This window comes from Pipistrellus hanaki (assembly GCF_964339955.1).
Source record: "Pipistrellus hanaki genome assembly, chromosome: 14".
NCBI classification, from domain to species: Eukaryota; Metazoa; Chordata; class Mammalia; order Chiroptera; family Vespertilionidae; genus Pipistrellus; species Pipistrellus hanaki.
In genome coordinates this window covers 15,120,682-15,139,854 of record NC_140516.1, presented here as the reverse complement: position 1 = coordinate 15,139,854, position 19,173 = coordinate 15,120,682, and the positions used below count along the sequence as shown (strand labels likewise).

Here is a 19,173-nt window from a genome sequence, read left to right as displayed (position 1 = left end):
AGGGATTCTAACCTGCCCTCAGGGCTGAGAACCACCCTTTGGGGAATGGCCATTTGTCTCTCCTGCCCCTCAGCTTTTAGGGGTTTTTCCAAGTTATCTTTAATGGCAGTTTCTACCCAGTGCTTCTCAGACCTTCACATGACACGGAGGCCACCTAGCACGTGGGGGTATCAACAGGAATAGTTGACTGAGTGAAAAAAAGGGAACCTCAGAGACCAGACTCCACCTGCTCTCGGCCTCCACGGCTTCGGTCAGGTAAGCCTCTGCCCACCGCTCCGACCCCTTCGGCACCAGCGGGAAGAGCACATCGCTGAGGGAACTTACCGGGCTGGTTCTGTTTTCTTCTAAGTGAAAAGGAAGCGTGTTGGTGATAGTGAGAGTCATGCATCTCTTTTCACATGTTCTAGAAAGTACACTTTATTCTATGTGGGATGCTGACTGGCAACTGAAACATGGACCAGAGGCAAGTCATTGCCTCCCAAACGGCTGGACTCTCCAAAATTTCACTTGTGAATAGAATGACCGAGTCCAAGAATCCCAGTAGTTAGTCTTTATTTTAGTCTTTAAGTTAAGAACTGAATTTCCAGGCAAATGTGTCTTGGTTGGAGGGACCAGTGTTAAAGCGACGAGCAGCCTTCAGTTCACGTCTTTTTTCCAATTATCCTCAAAGGATGGGACTCGCTTTTCAGCTGTAGCCTGTCTCCTTTCTCCTGTCTGGTGGCATCCAAACCCTTGGAAGAAAGGATGAGACACATCTGCCACACTACCATCTCCGAGACTGACAGCCGTGGTGTCCACTCAAACCCAAAAGGAAACACCTTCCCTATAACTCTTCTTTCTCCTCTTCTGCGCAGATGCAGGCTGCCCGCTGACTATTCATAAAGGGTCGGCAGCCCAAGGTCCATACGGTATTAAACACGGTGTCAGCCAGAGAATCACATGCTGTTTGAAAAAGATGTAGAGAAGCGGAAAGGTTAATACATAGAACTGCCCCCAGGTAGCATGAGCAATTTTAACGGGTCAATGTAGCTCTAAGATTGGCATGATATCCAGAGGAAAGTACAGGCAATAACCTGAATACAGGATTCAAAGGAAAGGAGTTTGGTGGTGTTGTGTGTTTTTGTTTTTTGGGTGTGTTTTTTTTTTTGGGGGGGGGGGGGGCTTTTGTTTGTTTGTTTGTTTGTTTGTTTGTTTTCAGAAAAGCTTCTATCCAATCCGTAGAGCAGAATACATTTTGGGCACTGCCCAAGTAGCTCAGTTGGTTAGAGCAGTGTTTCCCAAACTTCTCTCATGATGAGAATCACCTGGTGGAGTTGTTAAAACACAGATTCCCGAATCCCAACTAAGAAGTGCTAAACTAGAATTTTTGAGAACATATAGGTAAAATTGCATACCTAACTTAGTGCTCTGTATATAAAATCTGTCTTAGAGCACTAGTTAAGTATACAATTTTACCTATATGTTCCCAAAAATTCTAGTTTAGCACTTCTTAGTTGGGATTCAGGAATCTGTGTTTTAACAACTCCACCAGGTGATTCTCATCATGAGAGAAGGTTGGGAAACACTGGGTTAGAGCATCATCCCAATCATCCCAATAGGCCAGGTTTGTGGATTCGATCCCTGGTCAGGGCACATACAAGAATCAACCAATGAATGCATAAATATGTGGAACAAAGAGTTGTTGTTTCTCTATCTCTCTAAAAATCAGTCAATAAAATAATAATACATTTTGGGGTGCCCTCTCTTTATGGGTCTCCAGGTCAAAACCATGATTAGCAATCAGCATCTTCTATACCACGATGCTCACTTCATGGCAAATGTACCGTTTTTGCAGAATACTTGCTCAGATAACACTATTGTTTCCTGTAGCTTTCCCTGTGGGATGGATAAGCATTTACTCGTTGAAATATCACGTGTGCCCGTTGGGTATGTTGGCCAGCCACTGTAAGGCATCGGGGACACAGAGGCCAAAGGGATCTCAACTCAAGGATCTCACAGTTTGGACAAAGAGGAGGATAGGCTAGACAGGTAAACATATAGTCACACCACACCAGAATGGAAGTTATCCCACATGGTATGGAGCCCACAGTCAGGGTCTCTATCCCTTTGTGGGTAAGGATTATTATGGAAGGGTCTCAGATCCCTTAAAATTTTTATAGGGATTGCATTAAAAATATAGATTCCTTTGGGTAGTATGGACATTTTAAAAAGTTTATTGAGCCCTTGCTGGTTTAGCTCAGCAGGGGTCTTCAAACTACGGCCCGCGGGCCACATGCGGCCAGCAGAGGAGTCTGATCCGGCCCGCCAGGTTTTTTGGGCAGTGAGCACAGCCGAGGTGTTACAGTAGGAATTAGTAGTTCATATAGTCCGGCCCTCCAGCTCTCTGAGGGACCATGATCTGGCCCACACTTTAAAAAGTTGGAGGACCCCTGGAATAGAGTGTTGACCAATGGACTGAAAGGTCTCAGGTTCAATTCAGGTTAAGGAAAAGTAACTCTGTTGCAGGCTCAATTCCTGGCCAGATTGGGAAGCAACCAACCAAACATCTCTCATATTGATGTTTCTCTCTCTGTGTTTCTCCTCCTCCCTTGCAAACTCTCTAAAAAAAAAAAAATCAATGGAAAAATAACCTCTAATGATGATTAACAATGACAAAAAAGTTTATTGATTTTAGAGAGAGGGAGGGAGAGAAAGACATTGATCTGTTGCTCCATTCCCATCAATGCATTCATTCATTGCTTCTTGTATATGCCCTGACCAGGGAATCGAACCACAACCTTGGTGTAAAGGGATGACACTTAAACCAACTGAGCTACCAACCAGTACCATGGACATTTTTAACAATTCATTAATTCTTCCAATCCATGAGCAAACTACCTTTCCATTTATTTGTGTCTTCCTCAAATTTTTTTCATCAAAGTCTTATAGTTTTCAGTATATAGGTCTTTCACCTCCTTGATTAAATCTATTCCTAGGTATTTTATTATGTTGATGCAATTATAAATGGGCTTTTAAAAAATTATATTTCTGATAGTTTGTTATTAGTATATAGAAGTGCAACAGATTTTTGTATATTAATTTTGTATACTGCAACTTTACTGAATTACTTATTCTAACAGTTTTTTTTTTAGAAGTCTTTAGGGTTTTCTATATGTAATGTCACCTGAAATGGTGACAGTTTTAGGTCTTCCAAATCCCTACTTGGATGGCTTTTATTTCTTCTTCTGGCCTAATTTTTCTGGCTAGGATTCTCAATACTATGTTGGATATAAGTGGTGAGAGTGGATATCCATGACTTGTTCCTAATGTTAGAGGGAAAGCTTCCAGCATTTCACCTTTGATAAAACTGTTTGAACAACAATAAAACATGAATTACAAGAGTGTTCCAAGCAGAGGGAACTGCAGAAACAGAAAGATGTGGACCACCATCCCAAGTAGTTGGGAATGGCAGGAGCCAGGAGAGAAATCAGAAAGAAGCAGGTTGATGCTGAAGAGGTAGGCGAGCGGTGAACACACCCTGGTATGTATGTCACACGCAGGAGCTTGGATTTACTCTTAACGAAAGAAGGTGGCCGGATTTTTGTGGTATAAAATATACCTGGTCCCTTTGGGGAGAATGAATTTGATGGGACCCAGAGTCTGAGTTAATTTGCAGGAACCAAGCAAGTTACCAAAGAGATGTTTGGGGAAAGAATCCATAGGACATCACTTACAGGAAGTAGCCTGGCCTGACCCTAGATTCGCAGCAGGTACTTCCTCACCCTTTGTAGGCACAGATGGGGGATCTCCCTCTGCAGGGCCCAAGCACTTATCCAGCTTCCGAGCCCTCACAGACTCACTTAGGACTACACCCTCGGCATGGGCCTTTGAACAAGATCCAAGATTCCCCACCCCTGTTGCATGTAGTCAGCTCTGTAGATGCCTGACTTTCAAACATCACTCTCTAAAAACACATAATGCTAATACCTGGGTGTGATTTTCTGGCTTCAAAAACTAAGGGATCAAAGCTTTTCCTAAAGTGAATTAGGAAAAGGAAACTACAGAATCAGTGATAGAAATTAGATTGCTAAATGTCTGTTAAAAACAAAACAAAACTATCCTCTCCCAGCCAGGGTGGCTCAGTGGCTGAGCCTTGACCTGTGTCTGAACCAGGAGGTCACGGTTGATTCCAGGTCATGGTACACGCCTGGGTTGTGGGTTTCAACCCCAATGGGGAGATGGGGTGCAGGAGGCAGTCGATTAATATTTCTCTTACCATTGATGTTTCTCTCTCTCCCTTCCTCTCTGAAAGCAATAAAAATAAATTTTTTAAAAAAATAGCTATCCTCAAGCGTATGCAGACCTTTACACAAAAGTTTGTTTTTTTAATTATTTTCTTGACTGAGAACAAAATAATAGCCAAACCAGGTGGTCCCGTACAGAATAACTCCTTTTATGGCAAATGATTTAACAGTGGAATGGGTAACTAACGCCAGCTGGGCACCTCTCTCCCCAGCCTTAAAGGGTACGTTTTATATCCCTGGGAAGGCGTTGGTGTGGCGCTGGCCATCGCAGGTGGCGCCAGTGGCTCCTGGGCAGGACGGCAGGAACGTCAGCCAAGAGTGCGGCCCCCGCCCCTCGGCCTGAGCATGGCTCAGTGCTCCATGAGCTTCCGGGAGCGCTAATGGCCGTCGTGAGCCAAGGGGCTCTGGCTGCATGTCTGTTTGCGTGCAGGAGCAAACGTCCTGCTCAGAGGCAGGTGCCCTTAGGATACCTACTTGCCACGTTGGAGACGAAGCCCAGACTTCGCTTGAGGTCCGAGCAGATAGAGTGGAGGCACCATCGGAATTTTGCATCACAGCGGTACTTGTTGGCACCGCAGGTGTCGTAACAGGCGTCCAGCTGGTTGCAGCACTTGGTCATGGCTGGAATGCCCAGGTCCATCTGGGGAAAGAGAGCGAAGAAAACGCCACGTTTAGACCCAGGACCTCAGGCAACCTTGCCCGTGTACTTGGCGAGCCAGTTCTCAAATTCCTGCTACACTTTCAGATCCACTGAGAGACTGCAGCAGGTCGATAGCCGGGATTCTAAATTTCTATCACAATTTACTTGTTAATTCACAGGTCACTATGGTGATGAAGATAGAAATCAGAACGCCAGTCCAGAGAGCAGAGTTTCAAAACATCCAAATTCAACTAAAACGTATGTGAGATGTTGTTTAAGCAAAGGATTCCAAAGCTCAGAATTATGAGAACTGAAGCCTTAGTTCATCAATAGGACACCTGCATTTATCAGAGACCCTCCCCATACAGCGCTGTGTTAATGGGGGGCGGGGGGAGGGGGGTCCGTACATGGTGGGGAGCAGAGGCAGGTATAGGACACAGTTCCTGAACACAGGGGACTCTGGTCTAACGGCAATATCTAATGCACACCCGGACCTGCGTTTAGAAGCGTCCTATAAGCCATTGTAAATGTGGCGTAAACTGAGTGAATTCATAGAATGCCATCTGTAAAGTAATAAAATGGGAATTTTTTAGAGGATTTTGAAAGAAGATGAAGAGAGAGCTAACAGAACTAAGGGTAGCCTTAGAACATAGCAGGGAACGAAAGGAAATAATGAGCAAATCATATTGTGAGTGAATTTGTTTGTTTAGTCTTTCAAGAGTCTTTCTAGGGAAATACATACATATATTATAAAAAGTTTTTCTCAGAGCCTTAGCTGGTGTGTCTCAGTGGATAGAGCATCGGCCTGCGGACTGAAGGGTCCCGGGTTTGATTCCAGTCTCCACATGCCTGGGTTGCAGACTCAATCCCCAGTGGGGGGCAGGGAGGTACAAGAGGTAGCCAACTAATTGTTCTCTCTCATCATTGATGTTTCTATCTCTCTCTCCCTCTTCCTTTCTAAAATCAATAAAAAATATATTTTTTTTAAAAAAAAAGTTTGCCTTAGAGTAAGTTGATGGATGACCTTGACTTCCAAAGTAAGTAGTTAGATTTGATAAACACTCTTGAGCAAGGAGGAGACATGGTCCAAAGAGTGATCAGAGAAGAGTAATTGTTTTTCTGTGTAAAAAATAGATGGGACAGGCCCTGGCCAGGTAGTTCAGTTGGTTAGAGCATCATCCTGCTACACCAGGGTTGCAAGTTTGATCCCCCATCAGGGTGCATACAAGAAATAACCAGTGAATACAGTAAATGCATAAATAAGTGAAACCACAAAATTGATGTTTCTCTCTCCTTCTCTCTCTACCTTGCTTACACATCAATCAATAAAAATAAAATAAAAATAGATGAAAACAGGGTGGATCTAGATATAGATAAAGCATCTTAGAATCTTTTGCAGTTTTTCTGATATATATATATACTTGAACTTGGATGGGATCTGTGGAAATCTGGCTTCGGGGCATGGTTGGAGAATTATAGTCAGTGACTATAGGTCTCCGTAAGTGTTCTCTCCTTTAAACTTTTATTCTGAGGCCACTTAAAGCAGAATATGGAGTCTGGCAGTTTAAAATGCCCTTTTAGCTGAAACCGGTTTGGCTCAGTGGTAGAGCGTCAGTCTGCGGACTGAAAAGTCCCAGGTTCGATTCCGATCAAGGGCATGTACCTTGGTTGTAGGCACATCCCCGATAGGGGGTGTGCAAGAGGCAGCTGGTCGATGTTTCTCATCGACACTTCTAGCTCTCTATCTCTCTCCCTTCCTCTCTGTAAAAAATCAATAAAATATATTTTAAAAATAAAAAATAAATAAAATGCCCTTTTAAGCAACATTAAGAGGTCATATAGGGGGTGTGCAAGAGGCAGCTGGTCAATGTTTCTCTCTAATCGACAGTTCTAGCTCTCTATCTCTCTCCCTTTCTCTCTGTAAAAAATCAATAAAATATATTTTAAAAAAATAAAATAAAATGCCCTTTTAAGCAACATTAAGAGGTCATATAACTCATTATTAGATTAGGCAAAGGCCTGGACTCTGCAATTCTGGGTAAATCCCATTATCTGATTCCCGAAGAAAACTACTTTGCTTGTACCTCATCTCTAAAACTACAAACATATCACAATAGAGGTAACTGAGAATTAGATGAGTATAGTGGCTATCATTAAATTCCATTCAAATGGAAATTCTTGAACTAGTTTTCAATGTCAGCAAACAAAATGACATTACTTCCAAAATATGGTGCATACCACTTCTATAACTACTAAATTGGTATCCGGTAAAATATATTGGCCAAAAATCGGTGGTGTTTCTATGTAAATGCAAAGTAGGGCAAAAGTGCAGTTTTTGCCCCAAACAGAGAGTTTATCCTTGTGTTATTATTTATGAACTATTGTATTATTTTCCATACGAACAACTATAAACCTACTTTTGCTCCACCTTTTATCATTTGAAATTATTGTTTTTCTTCTGCACCCACACACATTCTGCTATTGTGGACAAGGTTTGGTGTTCAGCTGTGCAGGTTGATTAAGGCACAAGTGGCTCAGGTCTAAGAGGGTCAGATCTTCCCACAAGACATCATAATTATTACAAAATGGCTAGCCAATTACAGTCAAGTTTTCTTTTCTAACAAAATCGGTATCTATCTATATATATAAAAGGTTAATATATAAGGTGTCCCCTCAGGAGTTCGACCAGGAGACTGGGAGTTTGATCGCTCGCTATGACGTATGCTGACCACCAGGGGGTGGTGCTGAATGAAGGGAGGCCCCAGCTGGCAGGCAGCCGGAAGGCCCCAATCAGCCCTGATCACCAGCCAGGCCTAGGGACCCTACCCGTGCTCAAATTTCGTGCCCCGGGCCTCTGGTATAAAGATAAATTTCTGAGAAATGGAAGAAAACTGAGCTGAGGAAAAAGGATCTCTTTCCAATTTGCATAAAAATGCCCCATGGGTGAGCAGGATCTTAGACTAAACATTATGCTGCTTAGAAAATTACTACAAAGTAAAATCTTTTGAATCATCAGAAAAGTGAAGTTGAGCCTGATTAAGATACAAATCAAAAAAATCACAGTTCAGATGTGAAATCCCTGTACCTCCATTTTACATAGGGCCTCTTTTCTAAAGAAGTCTTAAAAGAAATCAATTGATCACTTATTTTCAGGGGAGACCTACAGTTTGAGAAGTGTGATGATAAACGGTTAGCCAGTGGTGGAGGTGTGTATGGAGGTTTTCTTGGGGGTTGGGGTGTGGGGGTGCATTTGGAGAGTTCTAGGATATGAATACCCCAAACACAGCTGCTTTGGCGTGAGAAGCCCTGAGGACACCAGCGCAGTCAGCTCTGGCTGGCCAGTCCCAGCTGGCTCCGCAGGGCACTGGATGCAGTCACACTTCTCAGCGCTGTCTCCTACTTAGTTCTGTTTGACCCCCTCAGGCTCAGCGGGGGTTTGCAATGGTGATTTCAAAGCTCGCTCTACCAGGGCTTCTCTGAGGGGCAGCTGCCTCTGACAAAAGCAAGTCAAGCACTTTCTTTAAAAGTTATCTCCTTCCCTCCGTGTCCAACTTAAAGCCCCCAATCACACCGCCCAGCGACACCCTAAGGCGGTCCCTCCACCAGCGGTGACCGGAGCGTGCGGGGAAGCCGGCGGGCGGGGGAGGCGGCGGTGGTACATACACTTTCCGGTACCTTGAGACCCAGGAAGTAGGAGCTGCAGCCGTTGGGCTCCTGCGGCTTGTAGTGCGGCCGGGGCATGGGGGCCTTTCCTGGCGGAGAGAGGGGGGAGGAAGCAGGAAGAAACGTTCAGAGATGAAGCATTTGGAAACATTCGTGAAATAAAAATGATCTAAAAGCGCGTTCGGTTTTCCTTTGGAAGGCATTGATGCTCAGCAGATGCTCACATCCACGTTAGGTGGCGGTGACGGTAACAGTGATGACGATGGTGATGGTGACGGTGATACCGATGGTGATGGTGACAATGATAACGATGTCCTAAAAGAGTCCTAACCCGAAGGCCAGTGGGGCATTTTTCTCCCAATCTCAAATAATTTTTAATGTTTCTTAAGTGCATGACCTTGAAGATAAGGTTTTTGGCAAAACCGAACTAAAACTCAACATTTCTTACTCCCGTCTCCACTGTACGGACACCCTCCTCGCACAGAAAAAGGGAACCGCCGCCCGATCACACAGGGGGAATCGGAATTGTGACCGTGCCGCAGAGGTTTTCCCAGAATGACTTGAGTGGAACTTGGCAAAATTCTATAAATGTAGACAAACCGTCATTGCCCAGAGGACAAAGAAAACACCCTACTTAGGCATTCCTATCATAGAACTAAGCAGAAATGATCTGAAAAACTTTTAATTTCTTTGTTCCTCCTACGTAGCTTTTGAGTTATTTTCTGGGCTTGCAGATATGTGCCAGGATTCTTTGTCAGATGACTCAGTGGTAGTCATGCATCACAGAGATAACCTTGACCTGAGATGAACTCTGGACGGTCATCTCCAGTGAGTCTCTTTATCTGTTATCTGGATAAGAAAGTGGGGCGGAGAGGCTGCGAGACTGGCTTCAGTCACATAGTAAGTGGGGGAAGTAGGACATAAATGCAGATTTCCTGTTTTTCTCCAAAAGTCCTGTTCTTCCTCCACGTTCCTCTGCCACTTTGTAGGACGAGATGTAGCGTAAGACTGAGGAAATAAGCTAAGAATTAATCCTCGGAGTGAGGTACCTGGCATTTCTATTTTCTTTCTTTCTTTCTTTATTTTTTTAAATATATTTTATTGATTTTTTACAGAGATGAAGAAAGAGAGATAGAGAGCTAGAAACGTCGATGAGAGAGAAACATCGACCAGCTGCGTCTTGCACACCCTCTACTGGGGATGTGCCTGCAACCAAGGTACATGCCCTTGACCAGAATCGAACCCAGGACCTTTCAGTCTGCAGACCAACGCTCTACCACTGAGCCAAACCGGTTTCGGCTATTTTCTTTCTTTATTTTTTATTTATTTATTTTTTAATTATGAATGATTTTATTTTTTTTAATATATTTTATTGATTTTTTACAGAGAGGAAGGGAGAGAAATAGAGAGCTAGAAACGTCGATGAGAGAGAAACATCAACCAGCTTCCTCTTGCACACCCCCTACCGGGGCTGTGCCCGCAACCAAGGTACATGCCCTTGACCGGAATCGAATTGAACCCGGGACCTTTCAGTCCGCAGACCAACGCTCTACCACTGAGCCAAACCGGTTTCGGCTATTTTCTTTATTTTTAATTATTGTTTTTATTATGAAATTTCAAAACTGAAGAAAAGTCAGAGGAAAAAAACACCCATGAGCCCATTGCATAAACATAATGAGGGTTAACATTACCAAACTTTCCATAAGTGTATTTTCTGCTTAATTACTGTTGCAAGGATAGTTGAAGCCCCTTTGCCCCCATTTTCCAGTTTTAATTTTTAAAGGCTAAGTCTACGCTTTAAAGCCCAAAATTGTCTTGATTATTCTTGGCCCTTCACTCTTGCCTATGAGTTAGTACATTCTGTAAGAGATTGTCAAAATTTTGCTTGAATATACATTGAATTTATAGATTAATTTGGATACAGCTGACATTCTTAGAATATTCTGTCTCCCCAAACATGGCATTGGATAGCTTTCCATTTACTTAGTCCTCCTTTATGTCCTTCAATAGAGTGCTATCATTTTCTCCGTGTGTCTATTATCCCTCCGACATACTGGACTATTCAGATGCTTACACAATATAGGATACCTCATAAAACCCCAGAATGAAGGATCGTAAGGCTGGTACAGAAAATCTGTGCTTTTCTGGGTCCCAGGCTGCTGCTGGCTTTCTGCTCTGCCAGCCCTAGAGTGAAGCCCTGGCTCTCATGGTCCAAGACGGAGCGTCAGCCAGCATCTTCCCATGGTAAGCATCACCTGGAAGAAGGAAGTAGAAGGATCCCAGCCTCCCTCTTGAATAAACACTCTCCTGAATGGTACACACATCACTTCCTCCTCCTTCCTTTGGCCAGACCTTAGTCAAAGGGCTGCACCTTTCACATTCCCATCTGCAGTGCACAAGGGTCCAGTTTCTCCACATCCTCACAGTGCCACTACAGTGTACCTAGATGCTAAGCGTCTATCCTCATCCTGCTCTGAACAGTCTGAAGATTCGGGTTTCTATGACCCTTGGAGAATCCACAGCCACTGTCTGAATCCAGTACAGCCTCACTGTGACAGACCAATTCAGAAGGGGGTGTCCATTAAAGCGGAAAGTCCATTATATAATAAAGTAATTTTTCCTAACGCCTATGTTAAAAATTTGACAGATTAGTGTACCTGTTTTTACTTACATAGAAACATTTGTGTAATTACAAGTAAGTATGTCTAAAAAGTTTAATTTCACAGAAAAGTATTCTATATGTGTTACTGTGATTTTAAGTTTATACTGAGCAGGTCTAGTAAATGGGTGCATTCACCAGTCACCACAGCAAACAAGTGTACACGCTGGGGGTGGCCTACATCGAATGTCCCCGGAGTAAGTTAGAACTGCTGCAGAAAGTAATGTAGCCAAAACCGGTTTGGCTCAGCGGTAGAGCGTCAGCTTGCAGACTGAAAGGTCCCAGGTTAGATTCCGGTCAAGGGCATGTACCTTGGTTGCAGGCACATCCCCAATAGTGGGTGTGCAAGAGGCAGCTGATCGATGATTCTCTCTCATCGATGTTTCTAACTCTCTAGCCCTCTCTCTTCTTCTCCGTAAAAAAATCAATACAATATATTTTTTTAAAAAAGAAAAAAAAAAAAAAGAAAGTAATGCCACATGACAAGAGAACCAATAACCAATTACTATGAGAGAGGCAGTGTGAACACATGCTAATCATTCCACCACCATGTATACAATCGGCGACTCTTGGATTTACATACGTAGACTATAGTTGTAGACATGTAATATTTATTTATGTCAGCAAAATTAGTGTTTTTTCCAACATATGGCCTATTCGCTAAAACTTGATTAATAACATAAAAAATAACCTGTTAATTTAAATATGAGCAAACCTTTGTTAAAGGCATTTTTAAATTAATTTTCACATAGGACATAGGGATGAGAAATTTTGTTTGTTAAATCCAAAGTCCATTAAATCAAGGTCTGCAAAATCAAGGGTTTAATGTATTTTATTTTCCTCACTAGAGGCCCAGTGCACGGATTTGTGTGCTGGTAAGGGGCATGGCCTGAGGGGGATCAGCTGCTGTGGGAGCACCTTCATCCCCGTCAGCTGAGCAGCTATGGACCCGCCCTCTGAGCAGCTCAGCCCTGTCAGTCAAGCAGCGCTCCCACTGTGCAAGCACACTGACCATGAGGGGGCAGCTCCTGCATTGAGCATCTGCCCCTTAGTGGTCAGTGCTCATCATAGCGACTGGTTGACTGGTCGTTCTGGTCATTCTGCCATTTGGTTGCTGGGCTTTCATTATATAGGATTCTCTCTAGTTTCTCCTTCTGGGCCTCTTATTACTGAATGGTGAATCTTTTTAATCCTATACTTTATATATCTTAATATCTCTTTTTTTTATGTTTATACTAGAGGTCTGGTGCATGAAATTCATGCATGAGCAGTGTCCCTAGGCCTGGCCTGTGATCAGGGCCGATCAGAGCCTTCTGGCTGCTGGCCGGGGCCTTCCTTTGTTCCGTGCTGCCCCCCGGATGGTCAGCACACATCATTGTGAGCGATTAAACTCCCGGTCGAACTCCTGAGGGTACACTTATATAGATACTAGCATTTTATATATATAGATATTTTTCTCTCTGGGTACTGATTTTTTATTAACTTCATCAAGTCTATTTACCATTTTCCTAATTCTTTCTAACCTGCTGTTTAACTCATTCACAGAGTCTTTTCTTTCAATGACTATAAGTTTCATTTCTTAGAATTCTTCTTTTAAATCTGTCTATTCATTTTTATTGAGTTATTTTTTTCTCTTTTTTAAATGTATTTTTACTGATTTTAGAGAGAGGAAAGGAGTGAGAGAGATAGAAACATCAATGAGAGCAAAACATCAATTGGCTGCCTACTGCGCACACACACACCCGCTGGGTATTAAGCCACAACTCGGACATGTGAATTGACTTGAAATTGAACCACGATCTCCTGGTTTGATATGTGTGATAGCAGCAGAAACTCTATTTAGGAATGGACTTGAAGTCCAAGTTCAAAGAAAATAATCTGATGGTTTGAGTCTAAGCTGAAGTAATATACTACATCCTCAAGTTATAGTTTGAGTCGTTTGGAGTTGTGTTGAGTCCTTACAGTTTGTTGTTTTGAGTCTAGGCATTCATGATGTACACGTTGATTTTAATTTTCTGGTTTTGGCTATTTATAGGAGAGGGAGGCTGACAACCTGATCCGATAGTTTATAGGCTGGCAAGCATGGCTCACGCCTGGTCCATGGCCGGCTTTGGTATGTCTGCCAGCAAAAATGGTTTTTATATTTTTTAATGGTTGAGGGGATGGAGGGTGCATCGGAGTCAAAACAAGGATAGTATTTTGTGACATGAAAATGATATTAAATTCAAATTACAACACTCATTAAAATGTTTTATTGGGACATAGCAACACTCCCTACCTATTGGCTATGCCTGCTTCCCCAGAAAAAAGAGCAGAACATTCTTATCATCTTGATGAGAGAATGGTTTTCTAAGCAAGAGAACAACTTCAGAAAACATAAAGAAAAAGACAGACAGACTTGACGTTATGAAAATTAAAAACTTCTGAATAAAGTAAGATGCCATAAAATAAGTAAAACAGTTAAAAATGAGAGCCATTTTGGGAGAGTTGGCCCGGAAGCTCCTGTTCTGATGCAGCTGTGCATGCTCCCGGGCCCAGCCTCAGTGTGTCACTGCGGAGAGCAGTGAACCGTCTGGGCTCCCGGGCCCAGCCTCAGTGTGTCACTGCGGAGAGCAGTGAACCGTCTGGGCTCCCGGGCCCGGCCTCAGTGTGTCACTGCGGAGAGCAGTAAACCACCTGGGCTCCCGGGCCCAGCCTCAGTGTGTCACTGAGGAGAGCAGTAAACCATCTGGGCTTCCGGACCCAGGTCCAGGGTTCCGTCTTCCCCAGGGTGTGTCCTCTCCCCGCCTGCCGTTCGTGCAGAGGCAGCTCCGAGCCTCCCTCCCCGGCTCTCCTGGAGGCTGACACATGTGCCATGTGTGTGCTCACGTCCAGAGACACGCAGATGCGGCTCATCGGGAACAAAGCAGAGCTGGGGCAGCTTCATTGAAGCCATACATTCTGTCTCAGTTACTGCGTGAGGTGAGGTGACCAGCTTGCCTGGGTCTGCCCTGGGTTAGAACCCAAAGTCCCACACCCCAGGGGCCCCAGACTCTCCCCTCAGCGCCCAGCACAGCGGACAACTGGTCACCCAGCAGGAGAACAGCTCTGCTCCAAACCAGCAGCTGTAAATGGGGGGGGGGGAAGGAGGAGGAGAAGCAGGAGAAGGAGAAGGAGAAAGAGAAGAAGACTGATATTGAGAGAACTTTTTTCCTTAGAACTAAACCCAAGAAGAAGTTCATCAAGTCCTTTTCCCCAAGTGTGGCAGGCAGTGTGGACAGTGCCTCCCACTGTGACTCATAAGACGCCGAGTCCTTCCTAAAGACACAGGAACTTAAGTCAGGACGTCTCCTCCTGACGCTGAGAAGCCGCTGTCCAGCCACGGGGGTTTCTGAGGTTTGTGTTGAAAGTTGAAGGAGAGCTGGAAAGCACCTGAATGCACAGGAACCTGCTCACCAGACCATCCTCCTCATAACATCGATAAAATGTGTTTGGTGCGTGTCATGCGTACTGCATGGCACTCATTCTTTATGTTTATTCTCTTTAATTCTTCAACAACCTCACAAAGCAGGTATTATTATTAATTATTATTATTATTTTAAATATATTTTATTGACTTTTTACATAGAGGAAGGGAGAGGGATAGAGAGTTAGAAACATCGATGAGAGAGAAACATCGATCAGCTGCCTCCTGCACCCCCCACTGGGGATGTGCCTGCAACCAAGGTATGTGCCTTTGACCAGAATCGAACCCAGGACCTTTCAGTTCGCAGGCTGACGCTCTATAGTGACTGAGCCAAACCGGTTTTGGCCAAAGCAGGTACTATTAGCATGACTTATAAACATGGGAAAACAAAGGTTGAGCATTAGGTAACTTGTGCAAGGTCACCAGCAATGAGATTACCCAACTCCAACCCCCTCCCCCCCCTCCCGCCCCGCTCCCCACCACCAGCCCCGCCCAGTTCAAACCCAGGGTTTTTCCATTGCTGGCATTTAGCCAAGTCTCATTCAGGGCCCACCTGTGCAGGCCAGGCTCCACCACAGACTCCTGGTCAGCAGCTCTGGGCGGGGGCGGGGATCTTGCCCACCCGGTGCCGGCGCCTCATCCCAGCGGCCGCTCCATGCCGCTGACACCACGTTCTGAACTATTTATAGCCCGGTCCCGGGGCCAGACTTTGGGTGCTGACGTGAGAATAAATGCTGTAGCTATAAGGAGTGTGAAGGCAATGTTGACACAGTATTGTAGGCCACCAGGGTACAGACACGCCTTTATGTGTCTGAACAGCCCGCGGGCTGAAGTTCTCCAAGAATGACCTCCAGACCTTGGGCTGCAGACCTTGGCTGCGCTTTGTAACCGCCTGGGGAGCGTTAACATACGTCTGTGTGGGTCTGGGCCACGGAGATTCTGATTTACTGGGTTTGGGTGGTGGGAGTTTTTTAAGCTCCCTCTCACCCTCAGGTGGTCCTAAGAGCAGGCTGAGGCAGGGAACCTTGTTTTAGGTACAGGCTCACCTCGTTTCCTCGCACGCACGTGGCTTTACTGTGCTTCACGGAGGCTGTGCTCTTTACAAATGGAGCGCAAGGCCCCCCACCAGAGAGAGGATTGCGGCTGGCTTTATTGCAAAACCCGCTTTCGTGCTGTGGCGTGGGAAGGAGCCTGCAGTGTCTCCGAGGTGTGCCTGATCGTGGGAAGGATTTATAAAGTAAAACGGTTTTTCTTGTAGATTGATTGTCACTCAATTGTCCCTTCTGGCAGGAGACAGCAGCCTCTAAGACCGTTCTTTCCCTCGAAGTGTGGCCCCTGGGCCAGCAGCATTGGGATCACCTGGGAACCCTTAGGAATGCGAACGTTCCCGCCGCTCCGGGCAGCAAATCAGAGGCAGGAGGTGGGGGCCAGGTGAGGTGAGGACTGCTAAGAGGGAAGGGAGAGCTCTGCAGAGCTGTGGGGAAGCGGCTGAAGATGCTCGCTTGGTGGTTAGGCACTGTCTGTCCTAGAGAGCCTGGTCCGCCCGGAGAGAGCCTGGTCCGTCTAGAGAGCCTGGTCCGCCCGGGGAGAGCCTGGTCTGCCCGGAGAGAGCCTGGTCCGCCCGGAGAGAGCCTGGTCCGCCCGGAGAGAGCCTGGTCCGCCTAGAAAGAGCCTGGTCCGCCTAGAAAGAGCCTGGTCCGCCCGGAGAGAGCCTGGTCCGCCTAGAAAGAGCCTGGTCCGCCTAGAAAGAGCCTGGTCCGCCCGGAGAGAGCCTGGTCCGCCCGGAGAGAGCCTGGTCCGCCGTCGGCTGGAGAAGATCCACGTCTGGGGTGGCTCAGCACCTGGCTCTCTGCGCTCCGTTCCGAAGGTAAGGAGGCTTTCCCGTCTCCCCGTTTCCCGGGCCCTCTGCTCCGCAGACGGAGCGGAGTTGTTTGCCTTCCTGCTCCCTCTCTGTTGACCATTCCCATCCCACTCGGAGTGCGGACAGGCCTGCCCAGGTAGAGTCTGCAACCAAAAGCTGCTGAAATCCTTTAACGCTAGGTTGCTGGGAAGGAAGAGGAGGGTTTGACTCTTGTTTTCCTAAAAGCGACGCCTGCTCTGTCTGCTGGCTGGACCAGGGGCCTGAGTTGTGTTGCCTCGAGGACGGGCCCGCAGCCGTGTGGGTCTGCAGTGAGCGCACCCTCCTGCCCCCTGGGCGCCTCTGCTCTGTCCTCCCGCCTCACACCGCCGAGGCCCGGGGTTCAGGTGGTCCTGGCACAGACCAGGCTTTTCACCCCGCGGCATCCTCACAGAGAAAACGCAGCTTCCTTTTCACCACATCCGTCCGTGCATCTAAAATTCTGTGTCGCAAACTTCTGGTTCTGGCGCAGTGGCTTCCCACTGCCTCCCAGTTTAGCCACATCTAGTAAGGAAGCAACCTCCTCCTTTCCCTACCCCCCCCCCCAAAAGCAAAAAGGGAGAGAGGGATGGGGGGGGGGGGTCTGCAGTGTGGGGCCCCCTGAGTCTCTCCAGGCTGAGCTCTCTGTGGGCCGTTTGGAGAAAACATTGCTCAAGTGCTTTCCTGCTGGCTCCCCTGCTCTCCATTTCCACCTCTGACCCCGGGAGGAAGCCTTGGGTACACAGACCCTAGGCCGGGCTGTGCGGCTGTGTGTGCTGACGGCGTGAGCAGCTGAGTTACCCCGCCTCTCGGCGGCCAGGTCCAGGGCCCGCCTTCCGCCCCCACTACCTGGGCTTCCAGGGCCTGAAGGAAGCACCGGCCCCAGGCCTCCTCTTTGGACCCAAGGCTCCCACATTCACAACCCTGGCCCGGCCCCAGGCCCGGCCCAGATACAGGGCAGCCAGCTCTCCCAATGCCACCTGGGGCGGTGAGGGGAGCCGTCGGAGAGAGGCCGGCCAGCTGGCAGGAAGGTGTGAGCAGCACCGGGGAGACCCTTCCAGGCTCAGCACAGAGACCCAGGAGCCTGCTTCACCACAACCCTTAGCACCCCTCCCCCCCCTCTCCCCATCTTCTCCGAAAGTTCAGCTTCCTTTCCCCCCCGGGAACCCTCACACAGCTCTCCTGTTCTCCTCCCGCCCCTGCGGCCCTTTCCCGAAGGAAGGACCCCTCCCAGCAAACCCAGGAGAATGGCCCAGCAGAGCTCCTGGGAGCTGGGGCGCCAGCTCACACACAGGCAGCCCGGTGGCATCTGATTTTCAGACAAACAGCCAATAATTGGCCAGTGTATGTGTGCCCCAAGCGTTTCAAACGCACCCACACATTACTGGTGTTGGAGATTCAGGTTTCCCTGGGTGCCTGACACCTTCCCTTGCGGAGTGGCAGCCCCATCCAGGCCGGGGGACAGAATACAAGCCCATGCCCAGCTGTGCCCGCCCGCCCTGCTGGCCTGGGGCAGAGCGTGCCCGGGGAGAGGCGGCACTGGGCACTCACCGTAGCGGCACCGGTACTGGCAGACGCCGTCCTTGCCCCCCAGCAGCTCCAGGAAGGAGTCAAAGTAGCCGTTGACGGACTCGAAGCCGCCCCGGAGGTGCCGGAGGCCCCAGTCGGAGTAGGACTCCTTTGGGGCCACGTCGGGGCTGGCGTCGGGGCCCGGGTCCTCGCTCTGGGCCAGGCCGCCCCCCAGGCTCAGCCACAGGATCAGGGAGCCGGCCGCCAGCCTCATCCTGCGGCCAGTAGGTGCCGAGGCCTCTCCTCGAACCCCGGCCTCAGTCCCCGGCTCCGGCAGGACTGGGACAGGGAGGACCGGGAACCCTCAATCTCTGCTCCCGGAGGCGGACTTTACACAGCTGGGGAGGCGGGGATGAGATCAGAGCGATCGGAAAGGGCAAAGGGCAGGCCGTGGGCGGGATGGCCGGTGAGAGAGAGAGAGGGAGAGAGAGAGGGAGGGAGAGAGGGGGAGAGGGCCCTGCGAGTGGACCCACGGCCCTGGAGGTGGGGGCTGTGGGGCAGCTTCTGGGAGGCCTGGGCGGTGGAGCCATCGGAATCCTCCCCGCACCGGCTGGCTAACCTATCGATCAGTCACCAGCCTGGCCCTGCAGCGTCAGGCTCTTGACACAAGAGCTTGTTCTGAAGTCCTAGCCCCGTGGTCGGCAAACTGCGGCTCGTGAGCCACATGCGGCTCTTTGGCCCCTTGAGTGTGGCTCTTCCACACAATATCACGGCCTGGGTGAGTCTATGTTGAAGAAGTGGGTTAGAAGTAGTTTAAGTTTAAACAATGTGGCTCTCCAAAGAAATGTCAATCGTAGTACTGTTGATATTTGGCTCTGTGGACTGGTGAGTTTGCCGACCACTGTCCGAGCCTCACCCCCATGCCGGTCGCCTGCACTGGTCTCTGGGAGATCCGGAGGAGGGTTACAGGATGCAGACACCCCGTGGCCGTGGGTTAAGGATGTCACTGTCCCAGGGTCCGGGGGGTGTTGCCAGGGACAGTGGGCAGAGGGGCGTTCGGGCCTGGGCCCCGGCTTCTCCCTGCTCCCTGCCGGGCGC

The 19,173-nt window shown here is 47.8% G+C and overlaps 1 protein-coding gene across 2 annotated transcripts; it reads right to left on the bottom strand.

Annotated features, from left to right (window-relative positions):
- Nucleotides 1-535: 535 nt before the first annotated feature.
- On the bottom strand, nucleotides 536-18,483 carry PLA2G12B (phospholipase A2 group XIIB). Of its 2 annotated transcripts, none has more exons than XM_084904990.1 (4): nucleotides 18,118-18,483; nucleotides 8,587-8,675; nucleotides 4,758-4,923; nucleotides 536-942 (listed from the first exon to the last, which is right to left on the bottom strand). In XM_084904990.1, the coding sequence occupies exons 1-4, from the start codon at nucleotides 18,347-18,349 to the stop codon at nucleotides 824-826; spliced, it is 606 nt and encodes a 201-aa protein (XP_084761116.1). In that variant the 5' UTR covers nucleotides 18,350-18,483; the 3' UTR covers nucleotides 536-823. The 2 variants fall into 2 exon arrangements, with proteins under 2 accessions (XP_084761116.1, XP_084761117.1); XM_084904991.1 differs by having other exon boundaries at nucleotides 8,599-8,675; nucleotides 18,118-18,450.
- Nucleotides 18,484-19,173: the final 690 nt, after the last annotated feature.

Coding starts and splice junctions, on each gene's coding strand:
- PLA2G12B (XM_084904990.1), bottom strand. CDS start 18,349: ATGAGGCTGGCGGCCGGCTCCCTGATCCTGTGGCTGAGCCTGGGGGGC. Junction 8,676..18,117: donor CCAGTACCGGTGCCGCTACG/GTGAGTGCCCAG, acceptor TCTCTCCGCCAG/GAAAGGCCCCCATGCCCCGG. Junction 943..4,757: donor CTTCGTCTCCAACGTGGCAA/GTAGGTATCCTA, acceptor TTTTTCAAACAG/CATGTGATTCTCTGGCTGAC.